The sequence below is a fragment of the Buteo buteo genome, chromosome 16 (genome assembly GCF_964188355.1).
Source record: "Buteo buteo chromosome 16, bButBut1.hap1.1, whole genome shotgun sequence".
NCBI classification, from domain to species: domain Eukaryota; kingdom Metazoa; phylum Chordata; class Aves; order Accipitriformes; family Accipitridae; genus Buteo; species Buteo buteo.
In genome coordinates, this window is record NC_134186.1 from 1,003,295 (window position 1) to 1,015,583 (window position 12,289).

General features: G+C 53.4%; 1 protein-coding gene across 1 annotated transcript in view; it reads left to right on the forward strand.

Annotated features, from left to right (window-relative positions):
• Positions 1-478: 478 nt before the first annotated feature.
• GRIK3 (glutamate ionotropic receptor kainate type subunit 3) overlaps positions 479-12,289 on the forward strand; it is a 120,793-nt gene continuing 108,982 nt past the window's right edge. The window contains exon 1 of the mRNA XM_075048696.1: positions 479-593. Within this exon, the coding sequence (XP_074904797.1) occupies positions 479-593 (115 nt within the window). The remainder of the gene's footprint in view (positions 594-12,289) is intronic.

The following is a 12,289-nucleotide window of genomic DNA, read 5'->3' on the forward strand; positions in this document are numbered from 1 at the left end:
GGCCCGGGGGGAGCGGGCGGGTGCCGGTGCCGGTGCGTGTCGGGGGGGTGTGTGTGTGGGGGGGGGGGGTGTGCGTGTGTCAGCGTGTGTCGGTGTGCGCGTGTGAGTGTGTGCACGCTCCACGCCGGGGCTTTGCGCGAGCCGCGCGCATCAGCGGTAGGAGGGGACAGAGCCGCTCCTGCGGGCGCACCGGCAGCCCCGGCTCCGCAGGTGCCGCCCGACCGGCACCGGCACCGACACCGACACCGACACCGGCTCGGAACGGCACGGCACGGCACGGCAGGGCTGGGCTCGGCGCGGAGCGGCTGCCGCGGGACGGGCCGGCGCGGCCGCACTAAGATGTGCCATGAGCGGTCCGGCCTCGGCGCCGACCGGCCGCTCCTCCGCCTGAGCCCCGGGCAGCAGCCGCCCGCTCCCCCGCTGCCCCTGGGGCCGTAGGGCCGCGCCGGCCCCCCCCCCCCCCGCGCCCTCCCCAACGATGCCCCATCTCTGGCCGGCTCTCCGCGGCGTGCTCTGGGAATACTGGGCAGCGCTCCTGGTCGGCGGCTTCTGGGGCCAGTGCTCGCACGGGATGCCGCATGTCATCCGGATCGGTAAGGGCCGCCTCTCCCCGCCGGGACGGGCCGGCAAACGCGGGGCGAAGTTCGGGGCGCGGGGCCGGGGGGATGCGCCGGCCGGGGCCGGGCGGGACGGGGCCGGCGGGCGAGGGGCCGCGTCCCGGCACGGAGGGGTGCTGAGCCGAGCCGAGCCGGGCCGGGCCGGGGGGGGACGGGCAGCGCGGCCGGTGCGAGCAGCCGCCCTGGGCGCGGGGCGGTGGGGGTGCCGGGCACGGCGCAAAGAGGAGACGGGGGGTGCTGAGCCCCCGGAGGGGCGCTCTGTCCCCGGAGCGCGGAGGTGCTGAGCCCCCGGAGATGGGGGGTGCCGAGTCTGCTCCGAGGAGGGCTGCGGTGCCCGGTGCGAGGAGAGGTGCTGTGCCAGTGCGAGGAGGGTGCCGAGCCTGCCGCAGTAGGGGTGCTGTGCAGAGGGGCTTTGACCCAGGGCCAGAGGCGCCCGGCGCAAGGGACAGGCAGCCCCGGGGCCGGGGGGGGGCCCGCGGCACCGAGCCCCGCTGCCCGGAGGGTGCCAGCGGGCTGGCTACCCCGCGGCTGGTGCTGAGGGCCAGGCGCGTTGCATTCAGTTTCTGAGGTTCTGGGGAAAATTAATTTTTAATAATGTTACATAAAGTAATTGCACAGATAACAGCTTGGGAAAGAGCCTACGATCTTTCTTTTTCTAATTAAACGAGATACTTGTTATAAGCGCGTCATGTAAAGAACGGCACGGATTGTCTGTTACATCCCATGTACTTCGCCATCAGTGCACGTTCCCAGGGATTTGCTCTCTGCCCAGTAAAAATTATAAGGACGGGTTTACCTGTCTTTTCAGGGACCAAATTCTAAGCCAGAGAAACTAGTGAAAACTGAACAGATCTGTGAATATTTTAAAGTGGAAAAAATAGGTCTTATTTATCCCAGTGCAACTGCACAGCAGCAACGTGAAAGCCAGTAAGAGAAAAATGCCAGTCCTGAGGGACAGCCGCTTTCTGAAGTGAAACACTGTCACCTCCAGCACGGTTTCGAGCAACTGCATGGCCCAGATTGTCTCACGGACAAGGGCTTGATTCCTGCAGGGTGAACATCTGCTCTCCCCTGGACGTCTGTGAGGAAGGCACTCCAGGCAGACGTGGTCCTGCGCGTGTTGTAGTGCCAGAAATGTTGGTGGAAAAGGTTAATGGACCTGCCTCTGGGGCCTGGGCCCTGGCGGCTGCTGAACTTTTGCTAGAGCCAAGCTGCTTGGTATGCTCAGCCGCAGCCTGGAACAGCTGGAAATGTTTTGTGCGTCAGAAACCCACTCCCAGGAAAGCTCCCGGTGCCGCTGACGGGGCACGCCGGGCTTCGCCGGTCCCCCCGCGCGAGCAGGGAGGAGGCGTCCCGCTGTGCCGTGGCAGAGCCCCCCCGTCTATCCCCAGCCTGTCCCCACCGAGAGCACCGCAGCGCGGCGGCGACGTTTCTCTTCCCAACGGGTCCCAGGGCGCGGATCCCCGTCGGGACCGTAAGCCGTGTGCCCCGGGGGGGTTCCCTCGCAGCTGGGGTGCCGGGCTCGCAGCTCGTCCCGCTTTCGCCTTGGCAGCAGCGGGCCTGATCCTTGGTGGCCAGAGCCGGCGTGCCGCCAGGCTGACACTCCGGAGGAGGCGTGCGAGGGGCTGCTGCTGCGCAAGAAGATGCTCGCGGGGGAACGGGCTGAAGTCGCTAGGGAGGGCGGGTGCGGGAACGCCAGCGTGGGTCGTGGGAGACGTTCAGGCCCAGGAGCGTCCCTGTGGCTCTGTGGAGATGTTTAGTCTCAAGTCCAGGCGCCTCGGTTGTCCTGAAAATGGATTTTCTGGACAGGGCTCAAAAGCAATTGCACAAAAGGATGGAGGAGCTTTCAACCCGGCAACTGCCGCCGGCCTTTCATCGAAATCCCTTGGGTTTTGCCGGAGCGCTGCTGCCCTTTGCCCAGAGCTCCCCGGCCCAGCTCGGAGAACGCCCCAGGAGCAGGGCGAGGGGGGACGCTCGGCGGGGCTGGTGCAGACGCAGCAAGGCGGCGAGCAGGCAGGCAGGGCTGCCCGCCGTGGGAGCTCTGCTGTGCACCACCTCTGCCAGCACCGCCGAGCCTTCCGCAGGAACGGCCTTGCTTTAATTGCTGAGAAACACCCTAACCTTTTTCTTGATCAGTAAAATAAGAAACTTAATGATCAGAAAAAGGCTTTAAATGGGGCTGCGGGGAGATCTCTGCTTACCTTCGCTCTCAGCTAAAACTGGCATAATTTTTACCTCTTTTTCAGCCCACTGGAAAATTGCAGCCTCTTCCCCCTGCATTAATTTGTGCAAAGCTGCCCTGGCTTTCAAGTAATTCTTTTAATTATTAGGTTATGCCAAGAAGTGGAGAACACTTCAGTAAGCATTGTTTTAGAATGAAAATCAGACCAGAGAGAAAACTGCTAACTTTTCAAGGCTCTCTTGTTTTCCTATGAAGCTGACTATTAAAATAAATACAGGGAGCGAGATTTAAGAAAGGGAAGGAAAAGCCAAAAGCGCTCTTTCTCTCATGAGTAAAATATAAATATTTAATCTACACATCTAAACATAATCTATACATACACTCGTACAAAGAAAATCTGTGCCTCGTTGCTGGATTTTTTTCATTAAGTAGGAATTTGTATCTGAAGCCTATTCGACAGCTGTTCAATTATTATGCAATCTGTTAAATATTTGAAAATGCTGTATCAGAAAACACCATCTAGACCTGCTGCATGCTCAAGGTGCTTGATTCAGCTCTGAGTTATTCTGCTATAAAGACAGATAACTGTAACAGCGTGAGTGGAGTTACTCCATGTTTACACCACTGTGACTGAGAGGTAGTCTGTGATACTGCCAGCCCTGACTGCGGATGAGATCAGTGAGATTATACCTGTTATTAAGTGCTGCACTGAGCAGCTGAGTATTTGCAATATCATGCCCCTCATATAGTAAAAGCAGTAAGTGCAAGATGATTAAGCTATCGTAGATAGCCTATTTATCTAACCTTTCTCTTAGATTAAAAAGCAGTAGTAGCACCCCTTCAAAGTGACAGACGAGAGCTTGATGCCATTTTGTAGAGCCTGGTGGTACCGGCCCTAACAAAGCAATGTGGGATGACTGGAAACAGTGTCACACGTGGAGCCTGAAGGACTGGTGTTTCATAGCAGACTGGTTTCAATTGCTGTGCTTTGTTGAAGCATCATCAGAAATTACTCAGAGTTATTATTTTGATGGATGATGTGTTAGCAAGATATACGTGCAGATCGGATGGATGCCAACGGTTTGAGATTAATAAGTAATTGTAAAAAATAGACCACAGGAGCCGTCAATCCAATTTTAGCACTTGCATTTGTTGATCAGTGGTTTTGTTTGTATTCAAGTGCTGCTGAGGAGGTGACACCAAAACCGCGCGGCCCTGCTGCCATCGCTTCCCTTGGCCACCCCTGCTCCCGCGAGGAGAGCGGCACAAGAGGCGTCTGCCACCCCCCCGCCACCCCCTCTGCGGGCGGGTGGTGACAGGCAGGGTCCCCAGCCTACCCTGCGCTGGGGTCCCCCCCAAAACCCCGGCTGCAGGCTCGCCTTGCCCCTCCTCTGCAGGGGAAGCGTGCTGTGCCTGGGAGGGAGTTCATTTTGCTTTCTACCTTTTAAAAGGAAGCACCTTCACCTCTGGGTTCTTGCTTTGGTTCTGGGTTTTTTTACTAAGGTTCTATTCCTGCTGATATTTGTGGCAATGATTGGACCTCAAGCATGTTTGACGGTCCCGCTCTTGTGTCACTGAAGTCGCCATGAACAGGATCAGGCTCCAGCTAAGCTTTTAAACAAACAGTCCTGCATGGAGGAATTTATCGGCTTTTACTTCTTGTAGTCTCTTTCTAAGCCGTGTTTGCATAGAGAAGGGGTCAGGGCATTGATTGTTGGTATGATTTGCAAGTAACACAGAAAAGACAATCGAATTGGATTGGAGTCTGTGTGGGAAAAAAAGTCATTGATTATTTTATATAAATACATAGAAAACAAATTCTGTGGATAATTATCCTCCTCTATGCGATTGGCTTTTCTGAGGCTTATTATGCCTGTCTGGAATTTTATTTTGAAATCACCTTCCCACACTCTGCAAACGAAGTTTTATTTTTAAAAATAAAGGCGAAAGCAGGCTTTTCCAGGCTGAAAAAGGCAGTGCCCACAGGGCTGGGAGCTGCAGGGCTGTGGGGTATGTGGATGCAGGAGAGGGAATCTGCAGAAAGGCAGCTCGAGCGTTTTTCCCTTCAGCCCGTGCTCGATGACGGGTTTGGCCCGTGTCCTTCGCGGAGGGGTGGGAGGACGGTCCAGCCCGGCTCGCCAGCCGGGGCTCCGGCGCTGGATGGCACCGGGGCCCCACCTGCACCCGCTGACCCCTGGGTGGGGGGTTCTCCCCCAGAACACGGGGCGCGCGCTGGCCGAGACTCGCCTTTTCACCCTTTTCCTCCAAACCGATGGCGCGTTTGCCCGACCCCCCCCGGCTGTCCGAGCCCCCCCGTCCTGGGCTGCCCAGGGCCTGGCATCGCCGGGTGCGAAGCAGTGAGGAATCTCTTTCCGTGGCCGGCGAGGCGATGAAACGTGGCGGGGTAGGAGCAGGCAGAAATTGAGCTAAGATCAATATGCTTCCCCCTTCCCGAAGCAAATGGCTTCAGAGAAGCAGCTTCACAGCCCCCCAGACCAGCCCGCAGGCTCAGAAGACGTTAATTGGGGGAATCTTCCCTGCGGGCAGCCTGACTGCCCACCCCCCCGCCGTTTGCTCCCCGCTTTGGAGGATAAGCACGCGGAAAGCAGAGCTGGGTTTCTCCCGGCCAAGGGGCACCTGGCCGAGCAGCGGGAGGGGGCTCGGACGGACCCCGCGTGCTGCGGCTGTGAACCGGCACCGGCACCCACGGGTCTCAGGCGAGCGCCCGAGGTGAGGATCTGGCCCCCGACCCTCCTGGGGCCAAGCACGCCGATGGGCTGCGTCAGGATTCTGCTTTCTGCCTGTTCGCTGTTGCAAGTAAAGCGCTATTTTTTTTGTTTCGTTTTTCCTGTTTTTAAATCACTCTGTTGCTGCCTTTGTGGCTTCTCCTGCGTTTCCGTGTGTACTTCTGTGGCCACGCACCCATTGCTCAAGCCTTTAATGGCTGATGAAGTTATTTCAGGTCACGAGATGCTTTGTGTGTCAGATAACGTATTCTAGTAATTTCAGCAGGATATAAGGGTGGCAGTGTAAATTGTTTGGTGGTAAATTAATTCTGAATACATTTGAATAACAATGTTACCTCTTTATCGCAGAATAGTCTAATTATTTGATCTTGGCATCCTCTTGAGAACTTCATACAGGAAATTAAGATCAAACCACAAACCAGAATAAAATAGGCCCTCATTCATCATAGGGCAGGAGTACCGCCAAAATAAACAGACCTACTTAGTGCTGGGCTGCTTCCTCAGAGCGGGCACGTTCCCCCGACCGCGTGCACCAGCACATCGGCATCCCCACGGGCTGGAAGGCGGCAGATTTATGCAGAACCTGAGCAGTGAAGGAGCCTTGCGTGGACTTTTGTGCACGGATGGATGTGGTCGCTCTGCCCTGCGCCCGGCACCTGCCTCTGCCCCGGGGGGGACACGCTCGCCTCGGCAGGGAAACCTGCCTGCCCGTGCCGCATCGCCACTTCGGGTTTTGTCGCCGCCTCTTCAAACTTAGTCTCTCCATCTCTGGCTGTTTTTATTGATGCAACTAAACGGAGGTTGATGCTATGAAAAGATTTCTGTAACGCCTTCACGACGCAGTCGTGCACGGAACAGTATTAAAAGTAATTCGATCTCCAGCAAAGTTGGGTCTCTCTTGTCCTGGTAAATGAAGTGCTCCTTTGGTACAGATCAGCAGTTTCACTAAATTAGCAACCCTAAATGAAATCCAGCTTTTCCTTCCCTCGTCTGCCGTCGGTAGGGTGCCAGAAGTCGGTGCAGGGCTGGCAGCTCAGCCTGCGGGCCCAGCATCAGCAGAGGGCACTGTGCCTCACCGCCGCTCGCCCTGCCTGGGTGTTTCTGGCCACCTTCCTCCTTCCAGCTCCTGAGCGCTTCTTTCTTGTATTGGCTATCATCCCTAATTTCCAAGCATTTGCATGGAGGAGCTCTGCCAGAATAGCTATGATGCTGGAGTCTCTCGTGGAGACACAATAGCAAATAAAACCCGACACTGCACAGTCTGTTTGTAGCAAGCATTAAGCCTCATAATCCAATGTATTGCGTTTCTCCACCGGTTATGCTGTGCGATCTCCTTTCCCTCATTTTGGCTACAGGTTTAATGTGATGCCGTCTAGACTTCTTTTTTCCTTTGCGTACTTAGAAGACAGGCTGGTGGAAATCTCTGGGTAAGGCAGATAACGGGTTGAAAGCACTAGGACTCCATGGGCGAGGGGGGAGAGAGGCAAACATTGGAGAGGAGCTGAGGGCTGAACGCGAGGATAAAAACTGCACTATGGCGATGTTGCCAAAGGGAATAGATGTGAAACGAGAAGCGCTGGTTGTCTTAAAGCCATGAGAATTGAAGTTGCTGTGACTGCAGATGTTGCTGTTCGCAGTGACTGCATGGGGGATCCTGACATTCCACCAGCCAATACTACGGGCTTCTGTGCCCCTGAGAGACTCAAGCTTGTTTTTTCAGGCTGGGATTTTCTCAGTTTGGGCTGATGCAGAGGCAACTCAGATGTGATGGGGCTTCACACATTACTACTGTTGCTCATTAACAGTAAAAGCAGGGATAATGTGCTAGTATTTATTACTCATAGTAAAGCCTAAAACCAATGCAGGTCCTTACCACAAGCAAGAGCTCTTAAAGCAGATGGAAGGCTCAGTTCACTGCTTTGTCTTTGCTCCAGCACCACTGCTTTGTCTTTGCTCCAGCACCAGCTTTTCTTTGTGGCTGCCTCCATTAGCCCCTTTTGCTCTCGCCTCCTGCTGCCCCCCCCTTGCTGTGCTGCCCCGCAGGGAATCTTCCTCTGACATTACAGCTTCATTTCTCAGGTTTGTACTACAAGACACTCGCCATGTCGAGCGTTACCTGAGTATTCAGCAGCATCAGTCCTTGTGCTTTAAATCTGCAGCAAGACATTGTGCATACATACGCAAATATGGATGCAACTGCTCCGTTATTCTGGGAGGGAAGATAATGAGGAAAATGCTGTTCAGCTGCAAACACTGCTCAGGAGAGCCGTGGGGTACCCATGCCTCAGAGGCAATCCCCAGTGTTGCTCTGAACTTCCCCCTACACATACCAAATTGTTTAGCCTCTGCAGCAGTGTAAATAAGGAGAGGAAAGCAAACACTGGCCATTGGTGACAAAAGGCCACCTTGCTGTATCTGTACTATTTAATATTTTAGCCCAGGGACCTGGTCAGACTTTGGTTTTTGTTGCTGTGCCCCAGCCAACAACCAGCACCCCTCAGTGTGGGGTCGAATGCCTAGAATAAAAATCAGAATTGTGAAGTAGTAAGGGAGCAACCGGCACATTTGGTATTACCTCCTTGGGCTTGGGATGTTCATGAAAGCATTGTGACCTGGAAAACAGCCGGAGGGAGTGGGCTTCCAAAGACTTGGGCTGTGTGGCCATGGCCCCAGAGTGGTCTTGGCTAGGCACACACCTCTCCATCGCCCAAGGCCTCGGGCTATAGAACGCAGTCAGTGGTACGGCCAGAGCTGCACGATGTCTGAGAGCAGTGCTGCGGTGTGCAGCATTACTGCAGGTCACCCATCTCTGGCTGTCATAATACAGATTATTTGCTGCACACAGTTTGGGGGGATAGCAAACACCTCAATACTTTCAGTTTTTAAATAGCAAGCTGGGCTGTGCTAATTCACCTAGGAGAGTTTTTCTCCACTGTGTCTGACGCAGAAGACCCACCAGTTATTTCACTTTGAGGCTGTTTTCTGTCACTGTGCACTGCTGGTAAATACTCCAGGGGAAGGAACCCATCTTGCTGGGGATGCAGGAAAGGAGGAAGGCAGAGCGGTCTCGGGAAGGCGGACAGCCCAAGCAGGGCAGAGCAGCGCGCTGTGTAGCCTCAGGTAATGAGGCACCAGCACAGAAGAGAGGGTTCTCTTGGTGATCGCGGAGTTTAAAATAATGAGATGAAAGGATGCTGTAGGAGTGGTGGAATAAATATGCCACAATGCTTAATAGCACAAAAGGCAAAGAGGAGGAAAAAGGAAATGCAAGATTTCTGGCTTCTTGATTAGAGGTCCCCTAAAGGGGGAGACCGTGCAGTCTGGCAGCAGGAGGAGAGAGACTGCGCAGTAACTACTCCCTTGAAAAGTCACTCTAGTGAGGCACAGGGTGCTGCACGATGGTGATAAACTGTAAAGATCTGGGCACAGGAGATTTTTGGGAACAGGGCTCTGGTTTTCAGCTACAATTTGCTCCTTTGGATTTGCAGGTAAAGGCTCTCCCAGGCAGGCCAAAAGGTGCTGTAACACATTTTGTCAGCTGCCTGGGCGTGAGCATGACTTTGGGATGAGATGGCTCACTTGGGTATCGCACAGCGGGAGCAAATGGAGCCTCCCTGGCAGGCTCTCTGCCAGGCTCCCCAAGCAAGCCCACAGTCCGGGCAGTGGGAAAGTGCTCCTCCGCCTTGCACCGGACACCAGTGCTGCTGGTGAAAGTCTGGAGAGGCACTGGCTGGTGTCTGGCTCGGCCCTGCTGGGAACTGATGCACCAAAGATTCACCCACCTGGAGAAAAAGCCCCTGGGTTGCATTTTTTTCTTTGAAGTCCAGCCTGGCCTTTTGCTCAAGTCACACTAAGTCTAAAGAGTACACCAAAATGAAGAGTATTTGCACCTTGGATTAGGAGTTTAGTCTGTGTAGTTACTGAGTCAGAAAAACATCCTTGCTCAAGAAAGTTTTTAAGCAGACAAATAAACCAGCTAATATCAAAGGAATAAAACAAAGACTTAGAAATACATAACTATTCAGCTGAATTCTCGAATTTGGGCCTTGCACTTTGCTCATCACTCTGGAAACTGGGCACCCAGGGAGCCCCACTAAAGGGTATCCAGATTCCCAGGTACCATAGCACTAAGTGCCTTACAAAGGCTCTTGAGACTGATTGATTTAAATTAGCCTTCCATCCTTGACATCTGCAAACAGTAGCTTCAGGAGCATTCATTAGTGCCACTGCAGCAGTTTGGCTTATAACGGTGGTTCCGATGTCCAATAAGGAGTGGGAAGAGGCCGATGACTGCTCTTACATAGGCCACTGGATGCTCATTAGCTGGTAATGACATTTGATTGCTACAGCATGTCCTTTGTTCAAACTGGGGACTTAGAGGTGAACAGACCAGCTCTTTGAACTCGCCGGTACCCAGGTGAATAGGAATATAAGCTGTTCTTAAAATAACAGAGCTGGTACTACAAAATCCAAATTCAATTAAAGATGTGGAAGTGTATGGTGAGAGAACCAGCGTTAGCTGTGGGCGGCTTTCCCCCACTTTAATGAATAGATGGCTGTCATCTCTTACTTATCTCCCAGGATGAAACAGTAAATAAAATCTGGTATAACCCACAAATTTAGCTGAGTTACGGCTGTCTATTGGGACTGAAGTGTTAGACTTGTTGGTTAGTTTTGCAGTGAATTCAAAGCACTCAGAAGGAAGTCACAGCAGTAATTTTAAATTCCACCCCCTGTGAGACACCGCGCCTGCCTGGGTATACGGGCTAGGGAATTTTTTCCGCGCTGCAGCAGAAGCTGTGTGTTAGAAACAGGGCTGATTTTGTTATGAATGGAGCAAATGGCTACAGCGCAGGCTTAGCAGAGGACCCGAGAACAGATTTTCACGTGAAGGACAGACCCGGGCTTTGCTCTGGGAGCTGCACACACCACCCCTGCACCGACGGTTCCGCTCCCTGGGTACCACGCCGCTCTGCCGGCACGGGCGCTCCTCGGGGCGGCACGGCAAACGTGAAACGGTGTCTGCCAAAAGGGAGCTGCTCTGCTGGGAAGTTGGCCTTTAAGTCATCAGTGAAGAATAATGTGTGTGTCTGTATCGCTACGGTGTCTGGGAGTTTGAAAAAAAGATGGCTGTTTTCACTGCCCTATAAATAAAGGTTTTCTTTAAAGCGAACAGGTGCTGCTTGGTCTGAATCTCTCTGATTCATGCCTCAGTGGAGGGGAATTATTAATCTCTCATATTCCGCACAAGGTGGCTGGCATGTATTTTCTAGTAAAAATTAGAGCAGATCAAGACCGTTTCCAAACAGTTTCTATGACCATTTGCATTTTTATATGCACAGAGCGAGTTTTGACAGTGTCACAGGGCTGCTGCTGTTTGGGTGACACATGACTGCAGCACAGGCAGCGAGAGGGTCTGGATCCTCCGTGTTGGAGAGACAAACTATCCTTGAAGAGCACAGTATTAGCTACTCTCTCCTTGCCTTCCTTGGCTTCTACTTTAGAGTGCAGGCAGCAGGGTTTCTTGGGCAAGAAGGTGGTTTCCAGAGAATTCATGTATTAGCCTTCTGGGGCAGTGTCAGACCTGTAGGACACCCGGCAAATAACGTCCTGCAGCAGTTTTCAATCACTGCCAACACACGGCTTGGAGCAGTTGCTCTGTTTTCTGTGTTGAGAGGAACAGGAACATTATGGCAGCAGGACGTGACCTGGAGATTTGTAGAAATAACTCAGCTCGGCGATATCATAGTCATAACTTGCAGGAATATTTGTATTCTTTCCTCCAGATTCCTGTTACAGGAAGTTTATCACAGATCATTTCAAATGCTTTTCCCCAGAGAAGGCATCCAGCCATTAGGTATTTCCTTTCTAAAGCATGTCTGTTAGCTTAGCTGTTGCTGTTATTTATTAATACTGCTATAAGGCATTTCAATGACATGCTTTGCCTGGGTTTTTTAAAAGCCTCCGACTTCACCTAGTTCCTCCTCCTTTCCTTCGGAAGCAGAAGTAAGCTCCCTGCCAAGAAAGAAACGTGAGACGACCCTGCCAAAGCTGGGCCCAGAAAACCTGCTGGCCAGGTCCTGAGTCCTAGATATCCCATTTTTTATCCCCAGCTTCCCCTGTTCTCTTTTTTTTGCTCCGATTCTTGTGATGTTCCTGCTCCCTCTGCCCTGCTCTCACTCCGCACCCTGGAGCTGGGCTGTCTGCTGGGGGCTCGTGGCGCACAGGCGGGTTTCCCCCCTCCGTACGCCGACGGCGCGGGATGCTCCCCAGCCCTGAGCCCGGCTCGTGGCCGGCTGCGGTCACGCTTCGGTCAGCGGTCTGGGAATCAGAGCCTCCCGGCAGCCTCCTGTCTGCAGCAGCGTTTTGGGGCACTTTCTTCCTCTCCGGTGATCTGCTGTGGCTCCCCCAGCTCGGGGGTCTCTGCCGGGTTCCTCTGCCGGTCACCCTGCCCGCTGGCAGCGCGCCGCTCTCCGCAGGAATGGCCGGAGCAGCCGCGCAGGGGAGGTTCACGTCCTCGAGAGCTTTGGGACGTAAAACCGGCCATTTAGCACTGCAGAGCTCCAAGGTGGTGTTCTTTCATTGGATGTGCAGCAAAAGGTACATCATGATTAACCTTAAAAGTATAAGCTTTTTCGTTGCCTGTGCGAGACAGATTTATAATATTTTCTCTTTCTTTTTTAACTCTGGATTCTTAGTGCGGACAGTGATTTATTGAATAATCAATTTCCTTATCTGTGTAA